General features: G+C 42.5%; 1 protein-coding gene across 1 annotated transcript in view; it reads left to right on the top strand.

Moving 5' to 3' along the window:
• The window catches only part of LOC110498503 (uncharacterized), a 30,349-nt gene extending 16,442 nt beyond the window's left edge, over window positions 1-13,907 (top strand). Inside the window, exons 12-13 of the mRNA XM_090209683.1 lie at window positions 10,788-10,893; window positions 12,537-13,907. Of these exons, the coding sequence (XP_090065809.1) occupies window positions 10,788-10,893; window positions 12,537-13,498 (1,068 nt within the window). The 3' untranslated portion in view covers window positions 13,499-13,907. The remainder of the gene's footprint in view (window positions 1-10,787; window positions 10,894-12,536) is intronic.
• The last annotated feature ends 12,397 nt before the right edge of the window (window positions 13,908-26,304 follow it).

The following is a 26,304-nucleotide window of genomic DNA, read 5'->3' as shown; positions in this document are numbered from 1 at the left end:
GAGAAGAATGGGAGAAACCATTTTTGCTTTGTCATTATGGGGTATTGTGTGTAGAGTGATGAAGAAAAAAACTGGTTTAATCAATTTTAGAATATGGCTGCAATGTAACGACGTGGAAAAAGTCAAGGGGTCTGAATACTTTCCAAATGCACTGTTGCCATCCACACACTGGATGTATTTTTCAAATTTTTCTAATTCTATTCTCCTTTGTCGTTGTCTATATTATGGCTATATTCAGTCTAATATTCCTTTATGTAGTTAAGGTCTTACCCACTCTCACTCTCAATGCACATGTGAAGCTTGTTGGGGCTTACTTCTGTGCTCAAATCATTTCACTGGCTTTTATCATTTACGATTTATTTCTGATATTTTAGATAAATTCAATTGATTTATATTATGGTGTTTGAAAATACATGAAATACATTGTGCTGCCACAATTTACATAAGTTTTCACAGCCCTAAGTCAACACAAGTCAATGCAGCACCTTTGGCACTAATCACAGTTGTGAGTCTTTCTGAGTAAGTCTCTAAGAGTTTTCCAAACCTGGATTGTGCAACATTTGCCCATTTTTCTTTTCAAAATTCTTCAAAAATCATGTTAAACACTATTATGTGACTCCTGAACTTATTTAGGCTTGCCATAACGAAGGAGTTGAATAATTATTGAGAAAAGACATTTCAGCTTTTCATTTTGAATTCATTTGTAAAAATTGTTTTTAAAAAAACATATTTCCAGTTTGACATTATGGGGTATTGTGTGTAGGTCAGTGACAAATACATATACATTTAATACATTTTAAATTCAGGCTGTAGCACAATTTATATATATTTTTTAAGTTAAGTGGTGTGAATACTTTCTGAAGGCACTGTATCGACACAGAATTTACTCAACCCACATACAGTATGTACATACCAGGCAAAGAAAACTACAGAGTACACTATAAACAGTCTAAACTACAGACTACACTATATGCCGCGACACCTTAGTGGGGCTTGACGGCAGAACTGGCATCCTGGAACTACCCCATCGATCCACCACTCATCTCTGCCCTGCCTCCTTACTGCCTCCTTGGCGCTGACACCGCTCATTCCACTTCAGGCAGATCCAACAGGATGTTCACTTCTGCCTGCTTGCTTACGTCAGCCACTAGCTTCTTCCTTGCCACTCCTTCATTGCTTAGTAGCCTCAGGGCTCTCCAGAGTGATTGGCCTGCGAAGCCCCTGTAGCCGAGCAAAATGAGGACCACCTGCTTGGTGCCTCTAGACTAGAGAACGATAACCATTGGTCAGACCTGCTTTGCAGTAGGAGAGCACATACTTGAGATAGGCTTGTCATCCACATATTGTGCAGCTGGGCTCCACATGTGGAGATTTTTGGTGTGGGCAAAACATTGTACACAGAGCAAGCCAGAAACTTAATCTGCTGTCCTTTCATTTTCTAGAAGTGTTGCCAGGTGAATGCCCTGTCTCGCATACTCTCTCGACGTGTCCAGCTGCCCTATTTTTTCATGGCTACAGCTCTGACATGCCTGCTTTCTTCCTCAGCCATTGTGATCTCCCTCTGCACCATGCCTCAGCACTCTGCTTTCTTCCAGCTTGACCTGGTTCTGCATACCAGACCCAGTCTGCCTTGGTTTACCGACCCAACAATGTCAGTCTGTTGTTGCCGTTGCTCCGCCTGTATGAGCGCTCTGCTGGCTGACCACTTGTGACCCGATCTGACCTCAATCTCTCACCTCCGTTCTGACCTCTCAAATAAAATCAAATGTATTTGTCACATGCTTTGTAAACAACAGGTGTGGACTAATAGTGAAATGTTTACATACGGGCCCTTGCCAACAATGCAGAGAGAAAGAAAATTGAGAAGTAATATAAAAATAAAATGCATAATAATTAAAGTAATAATAGATTCACAATGAGTAACAATAACTTGGCTATATACAAGTGGTACCAGTACCGAGTCGATGTGCAGGGGTACAAGGTAATTAAGGTAGATATGTACATAACTAGGAATAAAGTGACAGACAGTAAGCCGTAACGGAGGTGTATGTGATGAGTCAAAAAAGTTAGTGTAAAAAGGGTCAATGCAGATAGTTAAATGGTTAAACAAATAGCTACCTGGACTAAATATTTAGCAGTCTTATTGCTTGGGGGTAGAAGCTGTTCAGGGTCCTGTTGTTTTCAGACTTGGTGCATTGGTACCGCTTGCTGTGCAGTAGCAGAGAGAACAGTCTACGACTTTGGTGGCTGGAAGACTTTAAAAAAATGTATGGCCTTCCTCTGACACAGCCTGTTATTGAGGTCCTGGTTGGCAGGGAGCTCGGCCCCAGTGATGTACTGGGCCGTACGCAATACCTTCTGTAGCGCCTTGCGATCAGATGCCATGCAGTTGCCGTACCAAGCTGTGATGCAGCCAGTCAAGATGCTCTCCATGGTGCAGCTGTAGAACCTTTTGAGGATCTGAGGACCCATGCCAAACCTTTTCAGCCTCCTGAGGGGAAGAGGCGGTGTCGTGCCTTCTTCATGACTGTGTTAGTGTGTTTTGACCATGATAGATCCTTAGTGATGTGGACACAGAGGAACTTGCAGGTCTTGACCCGCTCCACTACAGCCCCGCCGATGTGAATGGGGGCGTGCTCGGCCCTCCGTTTCCTGTAGTCTACGATCAGCTCCTTTGTCTTGCTGACGTTGAGGAAGAGGTTGTTTTCCTGGCACCAGACTGGCAGGTCTCTGAATTCCTTTTATGCTGTCTGATCATCGTCGGTGATCAGGCCTACCACGTCATGTCATCGGTAACTTAATGATGGTGTTTGGAGTCGTGGTTGGCCACGCAGTCGTGGGTTTTTTATTTATTTTTTATTTCACCTTTATTTAACCAGGTAGGCCAGTTGAGAACAAGTTCTCATTTACAACTGCAACCTGGTGTCGTGTCTTTGGCTATGCCGGATTAAGTGATATGACATGCTATTCTATAAAATAATTTATCCGTAATTAATATCACCTGATTGAGCTAATCATGTAAATGTAATTAACTAGAGAGTCGGGCATCACAACATAATATGTATAGAGCTGTTATCTTCCGAATAAACTCTTAACGACCTAGTAATATTTTACATCAATAGCAGTCAATATCAATCGTCATCTTAATTCAGTCTCATCTGAAAGTTATAAATTCTTGGTTATCTGCACGAACCCTGGCTAACAATTTGAATCAGCAATACAAAATTGGGTTTAATTATTTATTTACTATATACCTAACTAATCACACAGAATTACACATACACATAATTAAATCAGTTATATTGATTACGAATTACGTCATAAAGGAAAACGTCCCTAGCGGGCGGAACAGATATGACAGCTTGTTACACAAAAGAAAAGGGGCTGGGTTTGAGTGAAGGAGCGGGAAGACTGAGGAACAAAGGCCGAAGCTGTGCTATTGTAAATACAGTATCTTGTGCATTCTAAATTTCCGCCCATTTGGAAAAGGAAAATGCAATAAATATTTACTCTGAGCTGCGCTTCGGTAGGTTGGTGGTAGATGGAAGGCTGTGTTGCCCAACCGAGTCCTTTGAAGAATGTCTCTGGTTGTCAATTGGATACATTGTAGTAACATTGTTGTGTGGGTGGACCGGATACTCTGTCTGTTCCTTCCTAACCTGCATTTGCAGTTGCTGTTGCTAACTCAATGGCTAGGAGGTATCACCTCTGTAGTGAATAAGAGTTCAAAGTTCATACCATTCGCAACCAAAGCTCACGCTGATGTTGGCTTCATTCTGTAGTTATTATCTGAACCATTCTGACATCGGACCGTCGTCCTACATCCTCGGAACAGGAAGTTATATTGTCGTCAAGGGCTTATATAGGAAGGGAGAGGAGGGCGTGTTTGAAAAGTTTTATAGCCCATGTCCCTTCACAGGGGCGGGCCACTGATTGAGCAGAGCCCTATTTTATGAAAACCCAAATCTCACATCTTAGAAGATAAAATCACATTTCATCCCATCACAAATAATTTCATATTCAAACATTTATATTGAACAAGAATTCCATGTGAATCCGATAACTCTGATGTGTAGACTTTCCACTGTCGAGTTTATGTCATCTTATCATTGATGAGAATGTCTCAGATGACAACCGAACTGACATCATATTCATTAAGTACCACCGCATCTGTTCAATTGTTCGGATTACCAGAATATAGTTCATTTCCCCCCACCTTCTGATGTTCCCAGAATCTCTATGTTAACCAAGGGTTTTGCAAATGTAACCTCAGTAGAGTAGAGAGAGGAAAAAGGGGGGAAGAGGTATTTATGACTGTCATAAACCTATCCCCCAGGCCAACGTCATGACACTGGCCAAGATAAAGCAAAGCAGTGTGACAAAAACAACAACATAGAGTTACACATAAACAAACGTACAGTCAATAACACAAAAGAAAATAAAAAAACAGGGAGGATGAACAGGGAGTACAGGAGCGTACTAAGCACGCACCCCTGAGGGGCCCCTGTGTTGAGGGTCAGAGTGGCGGATATGTTGTTGCCTATTCTCACCACCTGATGTTGAACGCTGAACTATAGTCAATAAATGGCAGTCTTACGTAGGTCTTCCTTTTGTCCAAGTGGGAAAGGGCAATGTGGAGTGCAATAGAGATTGCATCATCTGTGGATCTATTGTGGAGGTAGGCGAATTGGAGTGAGTCAAGGATGTCTGGTATGATTGTGTTGATGTGAGCCATGACCAGTCTTTCAAAACATTTTATGGCTACAGAAGTGAGTGCTAATTTAGACAGGTTTTCTTGGCGTTCTTGGGCACAGGGACTATGGTGTTCTGCTTGTAGGTGTTAGACTGGGGTCAGGAAGAGGTTGAAAATGTCAGTGAAGACACTTGCCAGCGGGTCATCTGCCCTGCGGCCCTGTGAATGTTAACCTTGTGACAGGCTTTGGTTTTTCCATTTATATTTTGAGGTTGGGCGTTAGCACTTTCGCACTGATTGGTGTCTCCTCGTTAGTATGTATTCCACCTGTGCTGGCTTGTTCATCTCGTTAGTCGTAAGGTGTTTTACCTGTGCTGTCCCAGGTAATATTTAAGAGTGGCTGGTCCAGTGCTCAAGTTGTCTTGAGAGACATGGAAAGTTAACACCTTTAGTTGGCTCTCCCTATTTGATTTGTAGATAAACAATCCTTTATCTGATCTTCCCTGTTTTGCTCCACTTTTTGCTTTGCTTCCTGTCTTTAAGTTTGGTGTGGGTTTTTGTTTTGTTTGCCTCTTCTTGGGAAAATTTTGTGAACCCCTCCTAAAATCCCAACAGTTTTGTTTTGGTTGTGGTCAGTGACTCTTTGTTAGTTCCCCCTTCTGTTTGAGCAACATTTTGTTTTTCTTGCTGGGGAATGTAACCTGTTTAAAGGTCTTACTCGCATTGGTTACGAAGACCGTGATCACTGTCATCTAGAACAGCTGGTACTCTCACGCATGGTTCAGTGTTGCTTTCCTCAAAGCGAGTATAGAAGGCATTTAACTTGTCTGGTAGGTTAGTAGGCTCGTGTCACTTGGCAGCTCACGGCTGGGTCTCCCTTTGTAATTTGTGATGGTTTGCAAGCCCTGCCACATCCGATCAGCGTCAGAGCCGATGTAGTAGGATTTGATCTTAGTCTTGTAATGACACTTTGCCTTTTTGATGGTTTGAATGGTATAGCAGGATTTGTTATTTGCATCTGGGTTAGTGTCCCTCTCCTTGAAAGCGTCAACTCTAGCCTTTAGCTCAGTGTAGATGTTGCCTGTAATCCATGGCTTCTGTTGGGGATATGTACGTACAGTTGAAGTCGGAAGTTTACATACACCTTAGCCAAATACATTTAAACTCAGTTTTTCACAATTCCTGACATTTAATCCTAGTAAAGATTCCCTGTTTTAGGGCAGTTAGGATCACCACTTTCTTTTAAGAATGTGAAATGTCAGAATAATAGTAGAGAGAATTATTTATTTCAGCTTTTATTTCATCACATTCCCAGTGGGTCAGAAGTTTACATACACTCAATAAGTATTTGGTAGCATTGCCTTTAAATTGTTTAACTTGGGTCACACGTTTCTGGTAGCCTTCCACAAGCTTCCAATAATAAGTTGGGTGAATTTTGGCCCATTCCTCCTGACAGAGCTAGTGTAACTGAGTCAGGTTTGTAGGCCTCCTTGCTCGCACATGCTTTTTCAGTTCTGCCCACAAATGTTCTATAGGATTGAGGTCAGGGCTTTGTGATGGCCACTCCAATACCTTGACTTTGTTGTCCTTAAGCCATTTTTGACTGATGTCTTGAGATGTTGCTTCAATATATCCACATAATTTTCCTACCTCATGATGCCATCTATTTTGTGAAGTGCACCAGTCCTTCCTGCAGCAAAGCACCCCTACAACATGATGCTGCCACCCGCCGTGCTTCACGGTTGGTATGGTGTTCTTCGGCTTGCAAGCCTCCCCCTTTTTCCTCCAAACATAACAATGGTCATTATGGCCAAACAGTTCTATTTTTGTTTCATCAGACCAGAGGACATTTCTCCAAAAAGTATGATCTTTGTCCCCATGTGCAGTTGCAACCCGTAGTCTGGATTTTTATGGCGTTTCTGGAGCAGTGGCTTCTTCCTTGCTGAGCGGCCTTTCAGGTTATGTCGATATAGGACTAGTTTTACTTTAGATATACAGTGGGGCAAAAAAGTATTTAGTCAGCCACCAATTGTGCAAGTTCTCCCACTTAAAAAGGTGAGAGAGGCCTGTAATTTTCATCATAGGTACACTTCAACTATGACAGACAAAATTAGAAAAAAATCCAGAAAATCACATTGTAGGATTTTTAATGAATTTATTTGCAAATTATGGTGGAAAATAAGTATTTATTGGTTCCTGCACGTTGGCCTCTATATCACCGTCTCTTTCTTTCCGAGTGTTGGGGATTAGGGCCTGGTCTGGGGTGAGGAAATTGAAGAATCCGATGGCGACAACATTATGTAATTTTTTTATTTTTATATATCAGCGCAAAGAGTCACAACAAATATCAGAATTGGTCAGGAGCCCGTAAAACATCTGCAATACATTCCACCGCTATTCCTCATTTTTTTCTCATTCTAGCTGTCGATGGAGCAGAAAATTCTTGGGACGACCAGCCATCTCCTGAGGAAGTGGTTAATTTTCCTGTCTCGTGCCTCCACTGTTGAAAGAGCTACTTCATAGACATGCAGTGGCCAGAGGAGTTTAGGAAGTACCCAGTGTTGGTAGCCCTATGCCTTAAACTTTCCTGTTAGGCCGCTCTTCTCCAGAGATGTCATCCACTTGTCGGCTTGAAAGAACATCACTTTCACACAATCTTTGTCATTGAGATCGGCACTGTACCACTTTCCCAGGCTCTTCACAGGCTTCTCTCTGATGGTGGGAATGGTCTCCTCTCTGATTTTGATTTTGAATTGTCGCTTTTTCAGGACTAGGCTTCTTGACTGCAGACTTGAACTCCATTCTGGCCCATTTGATGAGCTCTTCCAGATCCTCCAAAATCAGCCTTCTGGAGCTGACTTCATTTTCAGATCGTCCAAGAATGCTCTGATTGGTGCCTGCTGGACGCCGCTTGCCGGTACTGCACCCTGTCTGAGCTTCTCTGCTGATTTAACGAGGAAGTTCATAGCTGTAGAAAACAAAATGATTGAGAGTGCACCCGGCCACAATACCTACCTCCAGCCTCTCCACTTGTGAAGCGCATCTTGAAGTAGCATTGGAGGAGCTTCTGGAATCTTGCAGGTACATGAGTGGGGTTTGCACCAGCTTGTGGGGTATGGTTCTATAGGCATTGGTTAGGTCCAGCCACAGGACTGCCAGGCCTTCTTGGTTCCGCTTTGCATCCTCGATCTTTGAGATGAAGATTGTGTGTTCAAGGCAGCCGGACAGCTGGAACTCTGCCCTTTTGTATGGATGTGTCGATGTAGTTGTCCAACATGAATGTTGTCAACCTCTTTGCCTGGATTCCAAATAAGATTTTACCTTCCACATTGAGGAGTGAGATGGTTCGGAATTGCTTGATGTTTGTGGAGTTATCTTCTTTAGGAATGAAACAGCCCTCAGCGACTTGCCAGCTTTCTGCAAGATAATTTTTCCTCCATGCCACTTTCAGCAGCCTTGTACTGAATACCATTAGACCTTGGTGCTGATCTTCCCCTGGCCTTCTTGAGAAAGTAATCTCCTGCCAGCTGGGTTCGGACACCTCGAAGGGGATGGTGGCTTCATTGGTTTGACAAGTTTTGACATCTCTTCCAGCTCCTTTTCATGCCTGAGGTCACTGTGGACTCCACAAAGGTGCTCCTCCACCTCTTCCTTCGTTGCTTTGAGTTCTCCTGATCTTTTGTCCCCCATGGGTTTTGATAGATACTGGAAGGGTAAAGTCTGTCCTCTTCTTCATCCGCCTCCTTCTGTCCCTGCGATGGTATTCAGCTCGGCACAAGGTATTAATACGCTCCCTCAGATTGTCTCAGATGTCCTTCAATGCTGGTTTTGCTCCCTCCCTTGCTTGGTGAAAAGCCTTCTTCAGCCTCCGCAGGTCGCGTCTTAGGGTTGTTATGTTCTTTAGATGTCGGTTTTCTCTTGTCTTGATGTTTTCTTCCAAGGCTGCCAGCCCCTATGCTCCAGATGATAGTTGACATGGCTCAGATTTTCTTCCCTACATCTCCAGCACATCCAGCACATCCACGTCTCGGTCGAACATGTCCCATTCCTTCTTTGCTGACGCAGCAGACCATCTTAAGAACGATCGTGGCTTAATGATCGTGTACTCTGATAATCTCCAATCAGCACAGCACAGGTCCTCTGTCTCCCCTGGTGCATCAGTGATGTTGCGATCGCCACCCCTTTTGTCATGCGCACGGCGATTCTGGGGACTGTAGTTTGGCTCCTGCCATGGCCTCTCCTCCGTCTCACCAGGTTGCCCTATGCGTTGCACATCCCTATTGGGTAGTGTACACTATATCCCTGCCTAAAGTGTTTTCAGACCTCTCGTTTTTACAAATCTTCACACATCTGTAGACCCTAGATAAATTGTTTAGCTGTTCGGTTGTCCTTCATGGTCTGTCCTGTACGTCAATCATTCTCCTCCGCTTTCACCCGAGAGTGCTATCTTATTAGGTATCTTTCCATAGTGATTGATAGTGGGTACCTTCTTGGGAAGGTTGTGCTTAAGCCTGCCAAGAAAGATCTTTACTGTTATGGGGCTATTTTGCTTCCACTGGTCCTGGGAATCTTAACTGCATCATGAACTTTACTACCAGGAAATTTTAGCTAAAAACCTGGTTGCTTCTGCCAGGAGACTGAAACTAACCCCAAGCACATATCAAAATCCACAAAATAAATGGTTATTTGACCACAAAATGTACATTTTGCAATGACTTGAACCTCATGAAAACCTGTTCTTTGAATTGAAGAGGCCAGTCCATAAGCGCAGACCAAGGATTTCAAGGACCTGGAAAGATTATGCATGGAGGAATGATCTAATATCCCTCCCAATGTGTTCTCCAATCTCATAAAATATTTTGGAAAAAGGCTCAGTGTCGTTTTCAAGGGTGCTGGAGTATTGGAATCATTTTATTTTAGAAGAAAAAAATCCTTGTTAAAAAAAAATCTTTCTCTGAGCAATTCTATTAGTATAAAATAATATAATTTTCCCAGTTTTGGGAGCATGTAATTTAGCTTAGTATTTTTTTTGCTCATATTTATTAAGGGTACCAATAATTTGAGGTGACTGTACATTTGCATGTTCAGGAATTTTACTTGGTGAAATGGTATAGGACTGAAAGGTATTGGGGGTGGGTAAACATTCCATGTTGAAAGTGTGCTTATTATAGTGATGGGGCAAAAATCAGTAGTTACATATTGGGATATTATTTTGGGCAATATATTGTATCGTTTTGACTATCACAATATTATTTTTGCACTGGTTGGCTGTACCTGCACCAAAACTCCAGTATGTTTCCTTCATAGCTTGTTCTCTATCTTTTTTTAAACAGGGAGCCAATTTGTTTTTCTCATGGTTCTCTCTGGTTCTCTCTGTTTGGAACATCAAAACGCAATATCGTATCGTGACATCCCTGGCAATTCCCAGCCCTAGTGTATTATCTGTGTGTGTACGTACTTGAGGGAGTATATGTCTGTGTAATTTGTATCACCTGTCTCTTCCAGGAGGAGGAGGGTCCAGAGGTGCTGCTGGTGAAGGAGGAGGGCTGTGAGGAGGGTCTGGGGAACCCTGAGGGGACCATGATCATAGGAGACAACCAGACTACACCTCCTGAACCCACAGAGGAACCAGCTGAGCAGCACAGGACCACACACAGTCTCACTGAGGTGAGCCCACTGTGAACTACTGTCTGAATGGTATTAGGTCAGGGCCCATATCCACAAAGCCTCTCAGAGTAGTGTAGAGTAGAGTGCTGATCTAGGATCAGTTTAGCCTTTTAGATCATAATGAATACAATCATATGGAAAGATCCTAGATCAGCACTCCTACTCTGAGATTTTTTCTGAATACAGGCCCAGGTGTTGATTCAGTTTGTCTTATGTGTGGGACCATGCATTTGAATTATCAAACCATTTTAATGAGTGTCAAGTAATCAAATCAACTAATATGGTTGCATAGTATCAAATTAACTAACATGTTTGCATAATACTCATAGAAATCCCTCATTGCCCAATCAGAAGATGCTTCATAGCAGGGTGCTCATCAGATTTCTTGATCCAACATCCTCTCACTCTGTATCTCTTACAGTCAGTAGACATGGAGGATGGGAAGCCTGATCTGCTGCTAGTCAAAGAGGAGACGATAGAAGACGGACCAGAGAGCATTGACCTGCTGAGTGGACTAAAGATGGGGGAGCAAGGTAAGAGAGAAATACATATAGCCAACATACAGTGTTTATAAAAGTATTCATAGTCCTTGACTTATTCCACATTGTGTTGTGTTACAGCCTGAATTCAAAGTATTATTTCTCCCTCATCTACATAATGACAAAGTGAAAATCGTGTTTTTAGACATTTTAGCTAATTTATTCACACCCCTGAGTCAATACATGTTAGAATCACCTTTGGCAGCGATTACAGCTGAGACGGTAGGTGGTGGTTAGTGGTTAGAGCTTTGGGCCAGTAACAGTTAACTGCCTTGTTCAGGGGCAGAACGAAAGATTTTTATCTTGTCAGCTCGGGGATTCAATCCAGCAACCTTTCAGTTGCAACGCTCTAACAGCTAGGCCATCTGCCGCCCCAGCTGTAATCGCTGTCAAAGGTGATTCTAACATGTATTGACTCAGTGGTGTGAATAAATTTGCTAAAATGTCTAAAAACATGTTTTCACTTTATTATTATGGGGTATTGTGTGTAGATGGGTGAGAAAAAATATTTAGAATTCAGGCTGTAACACAACACCATTTCAGTTTAATCGTCACTTGTGTCAGGTACAACTTGTGTACCTATTACAGTGAATTGCTGTCATAGTATCTAGTATCTCTCATAGTAGAATAATAACAGAGTCATGATAATACAACATTAGATCAATAATAACACAAGGATAACCCTGATGAAAAAAGTTTCAAGACAAAGTTTCATACTTATAATTGGATGGAATTACATTAGTTTTCATAACCTACTGTTATATTACACCAAGACAAACCCAGTTGGTCAGATCATCATCAAGTATGCTAGACATTTATAGAATAAATCCAACCTAGTTTGATGTTTCTGTGACAAACGGTAAATTAGTTATTGATTTATACCACTTTAAAATGGCATTTGATAGATTTTGATGTATTTCTATCAAGTCACAACTGGAATTTTTCATCAAAACAAAAGGTTTGTAAAAGTATGCTAGACATTTATAGAATAAATCATCCCTAGTTTGATGATTCTGTCATTAATCAGTGAAAACCAGTGAAACTGTTTCAGATGCAAAGTGTTAGCCATCCTGATCAGCTTACTTTAGCTAGCAGTAAAACGAACGTAACCGTCAAAAGGTGGCAGATGACGTGTGACGTCCACAGGCGAGCTCTGTCTATACTCCTGCCTATCGCATTACTTCTTTCGTGCCAATACGCAATGAAAATGAATGGGACATATTGACACATGAAAGGCAGCGAAGCTCTCTGCCTGCCTTTTGGCGTCCATTAGCTGCCAGTATAAGGTAGAAAAGACGCACGCGCAAGTCATGTCAATGCCTTGCATTGAGTTTGGAGTTTTGAAGGGCTGGAAAAAGGGCTACAGCGAGTCTGCCTTTCTCCCTGGCCTGCTTGCTCATTTTGTACCACTACACACTTCCCAAATGAAGATGACAAGACACTGCCTACCCTGAATGCATGTCACTGCTACATACAGTAATATTTTTTCTTCATTCATAAAATTAAATCAGTGCATCTTATTTTTACATACAAAACACACACGTTATAATGTATGAACTTGACCAGGTAATTGACCAAATAAACTCCATGTATAGAGTTTTCTGACATATTTTTGAAGTCTATTTTCTAACCTGCAGGTTGTTGGCTGGAGGATAACAGAGGAAAATGGGCGGCCATCATGGATTCCCAGACCCAGACCGGTGCAGCCAAGGGCCCAGTGGACAACATCACCAAGCAGGCCAGGACCAGAGGTGACATAGTGGAGGTCAGTGGATGGGACAGCGTCCTCAACTCTGGGCTGGGGAACAACATTGTTAATCAGAAACAGACAGTTGAACACAAAACAACATCTGAACCTAGTCTCCATGACAACAGACTGGCTGAGACCAGGGCAAGGCGTAGATTTGGTCTCCATGGATGTGGAGGTGTCCGTATACGGCTGGAGAGAACAGACACTGACTCGGCTAGCAATGCTCCGTCCTGCTCCTATAGTTGTGATTCAGACAGACTGATGGCACCTCAGGTTACCCCCCTAACAGGTGCTGCCTTAAGCATGCCTTCTATAGGATCTATCAACTGGAACATGGACCCTGAGACAACACAGACACTCCCTGGCCTTCGTCCTCCTCACACTCTCCTAATGTTAAACCAGACCTCAGACAATGCCAGTGTCTCAACACTTAATGGCTACACAAGCCCATTGACAAATGATAGTAGTAGAGACGGAATCACTAAAGGTGGCAGCACTAAAGAGAAGCGCTTCCCGTGTTCGTTCTGTGGGAAAACCTTCAGTTTCCCCAATCAGGTGAAGATCCACCAGAGGATGCACACAGGGGAAAAACCATTCGGCTGCCACTTGTGCGGGGACAGCTTCTCCTATTTGTCGAGCCTGAAGAGGCACCAGAGAGTCCACACAGGGGAGAAACCATACAGCTGCCCCCAGTGTCAGAAACGGTTCTCCCACCAGCACCACTTGAAGATACACCTGAAGATCCACACAGGAGAGAGGCCGTTTGCCTGTACGCACTGCGGGAAGAGGTTTTCAGAGAGGAGCTACCTCAGGATACACCAGCAGAAAATGCACACTGTCCATGTATAGAGTATTGTGACATGTAATGTAGCTAGTTTGTTTGTAGTTAATAGCTAGTTTGTTTGTAGTTAATTATGTTGGTTGTGGATGTATAAGGAACTGGATGAGGTGAACTGAGGAAAGAATGAGTATGATAAGGCAGAGTAGATGATATGGTGATGGTTGGTGTGATGGTGTCTGTAAAAATGCTTCAATGATGAAAAGGTTGATATTGGTATGTTATTATGAAATAATGATAGTGCCTTAATTGATGTTAACTTGTCATGATGTAGTGAAGATGTGTAATGTGATGTTGAACCTTTTCCAAAGTCTTCTAAAATGTATTTGATCAAAGCGAGTCTACCAGATTTAAGGAAAAGGTCATGAGAAAAGTGATTATACTTGTCACATGTATTGTTTTGTGTAATAAAAGTACTGTACTTCATGTTTGGTGAGTATATGCCCATATTGAAATTATATACAACCTGACTCTGTGGTGACTGACTTAATTTTGTATCATTGTATCAATCTACACAGAATACCCCATAATGACAAAGCAAAAACAGGTTTTTAGAAATGCACACAGAATAATTTTGCACGCCCAATTTTTCAGTTTTTGATTTGTTAAAAAAGTTTGAAATATCCAATAAATGTCGTTCCACTTCATGATTGTGTCCCACTTGTTGTTGATTCTTCACAAAAAAATACAGTTTTATATCTTTATGTTTGAAGCCTGAAATGTGGCAAAAGGTCGCAAAGTTCAAGGTGGCCGAATACTTTCGCAAGGCACTGTATATAATCCATTTTAGAATAAGAATGTAACGTAACAAAATGTGGAAAAAGTCAAGGGGTCTGAATACTTTCTGAATGCATTGTATATAGAAACATACACTACTGTTCAAAAGTTTGGGGTCACTTAGAAATGTCCTTGTTTTTGAAAGAAAAGCACATTTTTGTCGATTAAAATACCATCAAATTGATCATAAACACAGTGTAGACCTTGTTAATGTTGTAAATGAATATTGTAGCTGGAAACTGCAGATTATTTATGGAATATCTACCTACATAAGTGTACAGAGGCCCATTATCAGCAACCATCACTCCTGTGTTTCAATGGTATGTTGTGTTAGCTAATCCAAGTTTATCATTTTAAAAGGCTAATTGATCATTAGAAAACCCTTTTACAATTATTTTAGCACAGCTGAACACTGTTGTGCTAATTAAAGAAGCAATAAAACTGGCATTCTTTAGACTAGTTGAGTATCTGGAGCATCAGCATTTGTGGGTTCGATTACAGGCTCAACATGGCCAGAAATAAATAACTTTCTTCTGAAACTCGTCAGTCTATTCTTGTTCTGACAAATTATGGCTATTCCATGCGAGAAATTGCCAAGAAACTGAAGATCTCGTACAACACCGTTGTCACAATCGTCGTTGGAAGCATACTCGGACCAAATTGCAGCTTGATCTGGGTTCCACATATATTGGAGTGAAACGCACAAAAAAACAATAAAGAATACACGACACGTGAAGCTCATGCAGTGCTCACAGGCAACTACACAGAAACAAGATCCCACAAAACACAGTGGGGAAATGGCTGCCTAAATATGATCCCCAATCAGAGACAACGATAAACAGCTGCCTCTGATTGGGAACCATACCAGGCCAACATAGAAACAAAACAACCTAGATAGGAACAACCCCCCTAGTCACACCCCGACCTAACCAAAATAGACAATAAAAAAAGGCTCTCTATGGTCAGGGCGTGACAACTGTGTACTACTCCCTTCACAGAACAGTGCAAACTGGCTCTAACCAGAATAGAAAGAGGAGTGGGAGGCCCCGGTGCACAACTGAGCAAAAGGACAAGTACATTAGAGTGTCTCGTTTGAGAAGCGGATGGCTCACAAGTCCCCAACTGGCATCTTCATTAAATAGTACCTGCAAAACACCAGTCTCAACGTCAACAGTGAAGAGGCGACTCCGGGATGCGACTCTGGGATGCTGATAAACATGGATTAGCTAACACAACGTGCCATTGGAACACAGGAATGATGGTTGCTGATAATGGGCCACTGTACGCTTATGTACAGTTGAAGTCGGAAGTTTACATATACAGTGGGGCAAAAAAGTATTTAGTGAGCCACCAATTGTGCAAGTTCTCCCACTTAAAAGGATGAGAGAGGCCTGTAATTTTCATCATAGGTACACTTCAACTATGACAAACAAAATTAGGAAGAAAAATCCAGAAAATCACATTGTAGGATTTTTTATTAATTTATTTGCAAGTTATGGTGGAAAATAAGTATTTGGTCAATAACAAACGTTTATCTCAATACTTTGTTATATACCCTTTGTTGGCAATGACAGAGGTCAAACGTTTTCTGTAAGTCTTCACAAGGTTTTCACACACTGTTGCTAGTATTTTGGCCCATTCCTCCATGCAGATCTCCTCTAGAGCAGTGATGTTTTGGGGCTGTTGCTGGGCAACACGGACTTTCAACTCCCTCCAAAGATTTTCTATGGGGTTGAGATCTGGAGACTGGCTAGGCCACTCCAGGACCTTTCCAACAAGTCAGTTCATCAAATGTCTGCCATGCTATATCTGCCCTGGTAGGCCACACAAGCTCACAGAACAGAACCTCCCGAGTTCCAAACTGCCTATGGAAGCAACACCAGCATGAAATGTGTTTCCATGGCCAACAGCCGCACACAAGCCTAAGATGGCCATGCGCAATGCCAGTGTCGGCTGGAGTGGTGTAAAGCTCGCCGCAAGTGGACTCTGGATCAGTGGAAACGCGTTCTCTGGAGTGATGATTCACGCTTCACCATCTGGCAGTCCGACGGACAAATCTGGGTTTGGCGGATGCCAGGAGAATTCTAACTGCCCCAATGCATGCTGCTGACTATAAAGTTTGGTGGAGGAGGAATAATGGCCTGGGGCTGTTTTTCATGGTTCGGGCTAGGCCCCTTAGTTCCAGTGAAGGGAAATCTTAATGCTACAGCATACAATGTGACATTCTAATCTAGACTAATCTGTTTCCAACTTTGTGGCAACAGTTTGGGGAAGGCCCTTTCCTGTTTCAGCATGACAATGCCCCTGTATACAAAGCGAGGTCCATAAAGAAATGGTTTGTCAAGATCAGTGTGGAAGAACTTGACTGGCCTGCACAGACCCTGAACTCAACCCAATCAAACACCTTTGGGATGAATTGGAACGCTGACTGTGAGCCAGGCCTAATCGCCCAACATCAGTGCCCGACCTCACTAATCCTCTTCTGGCTGAATGGAAGCAAGTCCCCGCAGCAATGTTCCAACATCTAGTGGAAAGCCTTCCCAGAAGAGTGGAGGCTGTTATAGCATCAAAGGGGGACCAACTCGATATTAATGCCCATAATTTCGAAATTAGATGTTCGATGAGCAGGTGTCCACATACTTTTGTCCATGTAGTTTACTTAAATCACAGTGTTAGAGATGGGCTTGACTATGGTTTGCATTTTATACTATCATGTCATGTTTCTGTGTGTACAGTAAATACTTTCTTATATACATATTTATATGCTCTTCTCTACTTTTTGTGTTTACAGTCTGCAGTCCATGAGGGCCTGCTGATATCTGGTGTTGCTGGCGGGAGAGACTGGACCTCTGAAACAGATGGTCATAAACCTTGGCTCCGGATCAGGACACTGGATCAGGAGCCTTCGCTCTTACTTCCTGAGTTGGAACCAGGACCGAACCACGAGGAACAGAGACTCCACCACCACACAGAACACAACCAGTGGACAAGTAGACTGAACCACCTCAGTCCTGGTGGTCATCAGAGAGACAGAGGCTCCAGTCAGGGATCCAGTCTGCAGCCCAGACCCTTCTCTTCACAGTCTCAGTGCAGGGATGAAGCAGGGCCTGGGGATGATAGAGATAGACCCTCCTGTTCCTATGATACAAACACCACAGTATCCATGATGAACAGAGCAGGTCACCCTGGGCTTCAGCCTTCACAGAGAGTAGTGGGAGACCACCCTGGTGGTAGTCTATCAGCAAGTCTGTCTTCTCCTTCAGAGTCTTGTCTAATGCCTGGTGACTGGGTTCATAGAAAGCCTGGACCTGGGTCTAGCCTTCCTCAGTTACCTCATGGTTACCCCACCAATACAGACAGGGTCAGGATGGGCGTTCACCACGAGAGGTACCTTGCCTATAACACAGCAAATCCCAACAACACCCAAACAATGGCTAGAGGTCAAGGAGGGAGCTCAAATACCCCTGTTTCTACCTTCTCAGGCGTCATTGGGTCACAACGTGGGAGGCCGAGCGTTAGGACCGATGCCAACAAGCCGTACGCCTGCCCCACGTGTGGGAAGTGCTTCGCTGAAGCGTATTATGTGAAGATGCACCAGACTGTTCACACCAAGGAGAGACCCTTCAAGTGTAAACTATGTTACAAGAGCTTCTCCTTCCTGAGTAACCTTATCAGACATAGGAGTGTTCACAACGGGGAGAAATCGTAGCAGTGTGGCTTGAGATGTAAACAGTGGCTATCTGGGAACCATTCTTTAGCTGACATATTATAGTAAGAGGGTAATCAACCACATACCCTTCATTAACTTTTCATTTGAAACAGGCTTGTTTTTAGAGAAGTCGTATTATTTTCTATTCTATTTTCTATTCTGTTCTTGCTAACACCGCTCTTTCTTTCTCTCTGCTTGAAAGATACTGATCATAGGAGATCTGATGTGTAATGTCATAAGAAGTATTTGAAAGAACAGCGAGCATACCCTTTTCATTTAACCACACCCTTTGAGGTATGACGCAAACCTATAAGATCGGTAAGTGGAAACCGGAAGAGATGACTCTGGCACAATGTCGGAAACTGATGTTTTGTTTGAAACTGCTGGCGAGTGAAGATGACAGTGAGAATGAGTGGGTTTCACTGGCGAAAAAGAAAGGAAACAAGAGAAGTAAAATTGTGATGTAAAATAGGAAACTGGTTTTTGGTCGAGGTGAAGGTGAAGGTTTTGGACCAATGGAACCTGGGAGATCCGTTTGAAGTCTCCATAAATGTCATGGATGTGTTGGGTGTCAGTGAGTCAGAAGAAGTGGGCTTATTTCGATTTTTTGGTGTGTGTCGAGACATGATCAGGTGTCTCGGTCAATGAGAGAACACTTGAAATAGGCAAGATGGCGGCGTACACATTGTTGGATTACTTCATGGAGCGCAAAAAAAGTATTTATTTTAATAACAGATCATTTTCATCTGAATTCAAACGGACCCCTTGCAACACAAGACATTGCACACAAGACATTTTATGGGACTCCTGTTTCCACGAATCGAGGACGAAGGCAATATCACCAAACTAAAGTTGGTCGAAAATGATCTGTGCTACACCAAACAGTACTTATCCTGTAACACCCATTAATGGATACCAAAAGTTTTGGGATAAATCACATCTGGTGTAACAATCTGTAGCTTAGGCAGTACAAGGAATCCTGTACCCTGAGCCTGTGTAGGGATTTGATTTGGATTGGACTGTGAGTGACTGAAGAAGTGGGATGGTTTTGATTGATCTATATTTGTATTTAGTGTATTGTCGTTTCTACCCCCCTCCTTCTTTCCCGCAATAGCTTCTAGAGGGTTCACACAGGGGGAAAACCCTAAAGTTGCCACCAGCACCACCTTTAGATGTACCTGAAGGTCCACATGGGAGAGAGACTGTAAGCCTGTACGCACTGCAGGAAGAGGTTCTCAGAGAGGAGCTACCTCAGGATACACCAGCAGAAAAATCATCCCACTCTATATCGTAGAAAGTCACCATTCCACTCGATAGCTTCTGACGTTTAGATCAAACTCTTCATTAAAGACAAAGATTCATTTTCGTTGTTGTCAGCAGAAAATATCATTTGGTATAATAAGAGTAACAGATTTCAGTGTTGAACATTTCTGGGTAGGATATTGCATCCAGACACTTATTGTGTTTGTACTGTGTAGGCTGAATGATGTTCACAAATTAATTTTTACTACTTCCATTCAACTACTTAATTTTTTCCAAAAGACACTTTTAATGAGAAAATGAACGCAGTTTATCAAGTTCATGCAGTTGTTTTGTTTAGACTCGTGGATGTGTGGTTCTATTGCTAATATTCGTTTTAATGTGTCACTATGGGATTTGCTCGGGGGTGGATTATTTGTTTGAAATCAATCACACAGCATTTGTTGGAGACAGAGAAGTCGAGTGGCGCCCACTGGTCAACAAGGATTATCCCTCACCTTGGTAGCCCCTCGATGACCAGGGAAACTCTGGTTAGCGGAGATCAGTCTCCTGCTTTACATCGAGCCCTGGCAACTACTGTTACGCAGGGATCTTTTGACCCAGGCGAACTGAGAGATTTTCCACCCTCACCCAGAAACCATGGCCCTCTGGGCCTGGCCTGTGAGAGGGTACATCTGAATGTGACAGGCTTGCCTCTCTGAGTCATTGAGGCTATCCAGAATGCAAGAGCCCCTTCTACACGTTCACTGTATGGAAACAAGTTATGCGTTTTTGATGAATTGGTGAGACCAAAAACAGATTATTCCTTACCAATGCTCTGTATCCGAGGTTTTATGCTTCTCGCAGGACTTTTTGGACATAGACCTTGACAGTGGAGAACGCCTTCCCTATCTAGCCACTATCTCGGGCCGTGTCATATAGGCTTCGACAACAACACAGTAGGAAACACCCTCTGTTGTGTTGTTTCATGAAGGGAGCTCGTCGCTTATGCCCAGTCTCCAAGCCTTCAACCCCGTCTTGGGGTCTGTCTTTTGTGCTTGAGGTGATTTCACCGCAACCTTTTGAGCAGACTTGAAAACTTAGTTGAAAAATCTCTCCTTCAAGATGGCTTAGCTGATTGCCCTTACATCCGGAAAGCAAGTGAGTGAGCTGCACGCACTGTCAGTCCACCATTCGTGCCTACAGTTTGCCCCGGGGTTATCCAAGGTAACATTGTTACCCAACCCTGCCTTTATGCCGAAGGTCAGCAGCAATTACAATTGTCTCGCCCTGGAGCTTATGGCTTTCCGCCCGCCACCCTTCACTTATATGGAAGAAGAGCAGCTCCACCGTTTATGTCCAGTACGTGCTTTATGCATCTACTTAGATAGAACGAGAGCATGGTATAAGAGTGACCAACTCTTCGTGTCTTGGGCATCCCCCTGTAAGTGCTGATCTAGAATCAGATTTGCCTTTTAAATCATAATGAATAAGACTATTTAGACAGGTGTGGACCTGATCCTCGATCAGCACTCCTACTTGGACTCTTTGTGGATACAGGCCAGGGTCTTCAATCATTTTAAGTGTGGGACCACACCTTTGAATTATCAAACCATTTAAAGTGTCAAGTAATCAAATCGACTTACATGTTTGCATAGTATCAAATGAACGAAGACGTTTTGCATAGTATCAAATCAACTAACATGATGTTCTCAGAGGGGAGCTGCCTCAGGACACACCAGCAGAAAACTCGGCCCATGTATAGAGTGATATGTAGTACTAGTTTGTTTATTTGTAGTTCATTCTGGTGGATTTGGATCTAGTAGGGAACTGGAAGAGGTGAACTGAGGAAATAATGAGTATGATGAGGCAGAGTAGATGATATGGTGATGGTTGGTGTGATGGTGTCTGTAAAAATGCTTCACTAAGGAAGAGTGACAACTGTGTCCCTTTTGGTTGAGACTGGTGTTTTATAGTGAGATAATGATAGTGCCTTAATTCATGTTTACTTGACATGAAGTAGTGAAGCTGTGTGTAATGTAATGTTGAACCTTTTCCAAAGTATTCAAAAAGGAATTCTATCAAAGTGAGGGTACCAGATTTACAGAAAAGGTAGTGTTACCATAGTGTCACGTATCGGTTTGTGCAATAAAAGTACTGTACTTCATGTTATGTGAGTGTATGACCATTTTGTCTAAATTAAATCCAAAATTGACTCTGTGCTGACTGACTGCGTTTCCCTTCTCTCAGTCGAACCAAAACACTGTACTTAATTATTGAAACGACACATATGGAGAAAATATATCAGAATAAACTCACCTGACTGTGGTTAACATTTTCTAATATGTCATGTTTCTGTGAGTACAGCAACCACTTATTTAAACCTTTATATACTCTTCTGTACAATATGCGTTTACAGTCTGCAGTCCATGAGGGCCTGATGATATCTGGTGTTGCTCGCCACAGTCTCAGTGCAGGGTTGGAGCAAGGAATGGGACTGAAAGAGATAATCCCTCGTGTTCCTATGACACAAACACCACAGGGTCCACGGAGAACAGAGCAGGTCAGAGCAGGTCACCCTGAGTGGTGGCAGACCCCCCCCCCCCCGGTGGTAGTCTTTCAGCAAGTCTGTCTTCTCCTTAAGCGTCTTGTCTAATGTGTAGTACCTAGTGTGTAATTCAGCCCGCAATCCCAACAACACCCAAACAATGACTAGAAATCAAGGAGGGAGCTCAAACACTGACCACCTGAGAGTGGTGGCTCCTGCTTCTACCTCCTCAGGGTGACGTGGGAGGCCGAGCATTACAACGGACTCCGACAAGCCGTATGCCTGCCCACGTGTGGGAAGCGCTTTGCTAAGACAAAATATGTGAAGCAGCACCAGACTGTCCCCACCAAGAAGAAGCCCTTCAAGTGTTTCTCCTTTCTGAGTATCCCTATGAGACATAGGAGTGTCCACAATGGGCACTCGGTAGTAGGTAGGAGTTGCCCTTAATCAGATATTTTGTCACCCTCCCCTCTATTAACTTTCATCATATCTGTTATGTGTATTATTGTTATGAATCTCCCATGGCTGTTGCAAACATTGTCACTTACTTACAATAATTTACTTACTCAGCCACACAAGTCACACACTCAAATTTGACTGTATTTATACTGATGTACATTCACATATTTATTTGGACAGTGAAGCTAAAACGTTTAATTTGGATCTATACTTGGGCATTTTGGATTTGAGATCAATGTTTCATTAGGCGACAATACAGAATGACACCTTTTCTTTGAGGGTATTTTCATACATCTGTTTTACCGTTTAGAAAGGAATTACTTTATGTCTCTAAACCCCCATTTGAAGGTGTCATACAGTGCATTCAGAAAGTATGTTTGTCTGTGGAGATTGCATGGCTGTGTGCTCGATTGTATACACATGAAAGCAACGGGTGTGGCTGAAATAGCCGAATCCACTAATTTGAAAGGGTGTCCACATACGTTTGTATATAAAGTGCATTCAGACCCCTAGACTTCTTCAAAATGTTGTTAGGTTACAGCCTTATTCTAAAGTGGATTATAAAGTTTTTTCGACTCATCAATCTATACACAATACCCCATAATGACAAAACAGGTTTTTAGAAATGTTTGATAATTTATTACAAATATTACATTTGCATAAGAATTCAAACCATTTACTCAGTACTTTGTTGAAGCACATTTGGCAGTGATTACAGCCTCAAGTCTTCTTAGGTATTACACTACAAGCTTGGCATACCTGTATTTGGGGAGTTTCTCCCATTCTTCTGTGCTCTGTCAAGTTGGATGGGGCTCGTCGTTGCACAGCTATTTTCAGGTCTCTTCAGAGATGTTCGAGCGGGTTTAAGTTATGGCTCTGGCTGGGCCACTCAAGGACATTCAGAGACTTGACCCAAAGCCACTCCTATGTTGTCTTGGTTGTTTGCTCAAGGTTCTTGTCCTGTTGGAAGGTGAACCTTTGCCCTAGTCTGTCCTGAGAGCTCTGTAGCAGATTTTCATCAAGAATCTCTTTGTACTTTGCTCCGTTCATCTTTCCCTTGATCCTGACTAGTCTCCCAGTCTCTGCCTCTGAAAAACATCCCCACAGCATGATGCTGCCACCGCCATGCTTCACATAGGGATGATGCCAGGTTTCCTCCAGGTGTGACGTTTGGCATTCAGGCCAAAGAGTTCAATCTTGGTTTCATCAGACCAGTAACCTTTAGGCACCTCTTGGCAAAATCCAAGCGGGCTGGCATGTGACTTTTACTGAGGAGTGTCTTCAGTTTGACCACTCTACCATAAAGGCCTGATTGGTGAAGTGCTGCAGAGATGGTTGTCCTTCTGGAAGGTTCTCCCGTCGCCACAGAGCAACTCTAGAGCTCTGCCAGAGTGGCCATCGGGTTCTTGGTCACCTCCCTGACCAAAGCCCTTCACCCCCGATTGCTCAGTTTGGCCTGGCGGCCAGCTCTTGAAAGAGTCTTGGTGGTTCCAAACTTCTTCCATTTAGGAATGATGGAGGTCATTGTGTTCTTGGGGATCATCAATGCTGCAAAAATGTTTTGGTACCCTTCCCCAGATATGTGCCTAGACACAACCCTGTCTCGGAGCTCGACGGACAATTCCTTCAAACTCAAGGTTTGGTTTTTGCTCTGACATGTACTGTCAACTGTGGGACCTCCTATAAACAGGTGTTTGCCTTTCCAAATCATGTCCAATCCATTGAATTTACTACAGGTGGACTCCAATCCAGTTGTAGAAATGTCTGAAGGATGATCAATGGAAACAAAATGCACCTGAGCTCAATTTCGAGTCTCATAGCAAAGGGTCTGAATACTTAGGTAAATAAGGTATTTCTGTTTTATTTTTTAAAAATTTTTAGCCAAAATTTTTACAAATAAAATCTGTTTTTGCTTTGTCATTATGGGGTATTGTGTGTAGGTTGATGAGGATGTTTTATATTTTTCATACATTTTAAAATAAGGCTGTAACGTAAAAACAAAATGTGGAAAAAGTGAAGGGGTCTGAATACTTTTCCCGAATGCACTGTACATTTACAGAAAAGTGTTACCATAGTGAGAAGTTATTCTACGTGTCACATGTATTGTTTTGTGCAATACGAGTGCTGTACTTCAAATTATCTGTGTATGACCATTTTGTTGAAATTAAATACTAAATTGACTCTGTGCTGCTGACTGACTATTTTTGTGTCATTACAGGGACTGAGTTTCCCTTCTGTCAGTCGAACCAAAATTCTTCAATCAACACATGGATTTTATGTAATAATAAACCCCAATGGCTCCATTTTGTTAGTTACTTGAGTCAGTGTTAGAGATGGGCTTGACTGTGGTTAACATTTATAATATCATGTCTCTGTGTGTACAGCAAAGAGTTTTTCATATAAACCTTTATGCTTTTCTGTTCAATTTGTGTTTACAGTCTGCAGTCCATGCAGAAAAAAGTAGTATTTGGTCAATTTCCACAAGCGCGTGGCTAAACTTCTCAGCTGTTTTGGTTCAACCAATCATTAGAGTGTTTTTGTTTGACCCAAGCGAACATGACCAAAGCCATGACTGAAACAGGAATTAATTTACCCTGGATATTTACAAATAAGTGTGATATTTGAGGCTCTCTGTCACTAAGTGATTGAACAATATACACCTGGGTTGGGCTCAATTCGAATTGAAGGCAATCATTTCAGGAAGTAACCTGAAATTCCAATTCAATGTTTGAAAAAACAGCATCCATTTTCCATTACTTCTCAAACTGAAAATGAGAAGCCATTTATGTCAAAAGTAACACAAAAAATATATATATTTTAAATTCAAATCCCTTCCTGAATTGACTGACTGCAATTCAAATTGAGCCCAACCCTGGTGTACACACACCATGTTGTGATTTCAGTTTGTGAGTGTGTGACATGGGGATTAGAACAGATGTTTATTTCAACATTATAAAGAAAACCTTTCATAAACAATGGCAAAGCTGCCATGTTGATCTGAGCCTTGCTGTTGGAAAACCACATTAGTTCACAGATACGCCTCCCCCTGACTTAACTCATCGACGTTCGTCAACTTATATCTGTGGTGCTGCTTGTGGCAACATCTCGCTGAATCTACCTTTAAAATATGAAGTCAATTTATACACCACCAAACTTAGTTGGAAGTGTTTTTGAGAAAATTGCGGCTTGCAGTGCAACCATCCATTTAAAGTCTCCCAGTTTTCACCCCACACAGTAGGTGGCAGCAATACAACTTTTTGGTGCAGTCCAACTTGAAGAAGGAAACAGAAGGGAAAATCTGTACTGGAGATAGTGTCATATAATGGAAACAGAAGGGAAAATCTGTACTGGAGATAGTGTCATATAATGGAAACAGAAGGGAGGCGGTTATGTTGTTTAGGGTGAGATTAGGGCGTCCTGGATTAAATTGATAGGGAAACATGGAAGAGGAAACGGTTGAACATGTATTATTATTTTGTGAAATGTATGATGTAAAAAAGGAGAGGTGTTTGACAGGGCCAATCAAATTTTATTGGTCACATACACATATTTCACGGATGTTGGTGCGGGTGTAGCGAAATGCTTGTGTTCTTAGCTCCAACAGTGCATCTAACAATTCACAACAATACAAAAAAATCTAAAAGTAAAGGAATGGAATTGAGAAATAAATATTAGGATGACCAGTGTCAGAGTGGCATTGACTAAAATACAGTAGAATAGAATACAGTATATACATATGAAATTAGTAAATCTGAACGTAAACATTATTAAAGAGACCAGTGATTCCATATATATATATATATATATGAGCAGCAGCCTGAGTGACGCTATTTAACAGTGATGGCCTTGAGATAGAAGCTGGTTTTCAGTCATTCTGTCCCAGCTTTGATGCACCTGTACTGACCTCGCCTTCAGTAAGGTAGCGGGGTGAACAGGACGTGGCTCGGGTGGTTGATGTCCTTGATGATCTTTTTGCCCTTCCTGTGACATTGGGTGCGGCTGTTATTGTCCTGGAGGGCAGGCAGTGTGCCCCCCAGTGGTGCGTTGGGCAGACCGCACCACCCTCTGGAGAGCCCTGTGGTTGT

This window comes from Oncorhynchus mykiss, chromosome 19 (assembly GCF_057628025.1).
Source record: "Oncorhynchus mykiss isolate SJ-2025 chromosome 19, ASM5762802v1, whole genome shotgun sequence".
NCBI lineage: Eukaryota > Metazoa > Chordata > Actinopteri > Salmoniformes > Salmonidae > Oncorhynchus > Oncorhynchus mykiss.
Note: the sequence above shows the minus strand (reverse complement) of the source record. Positions and strands in the feature narration are given on the sequence as shown.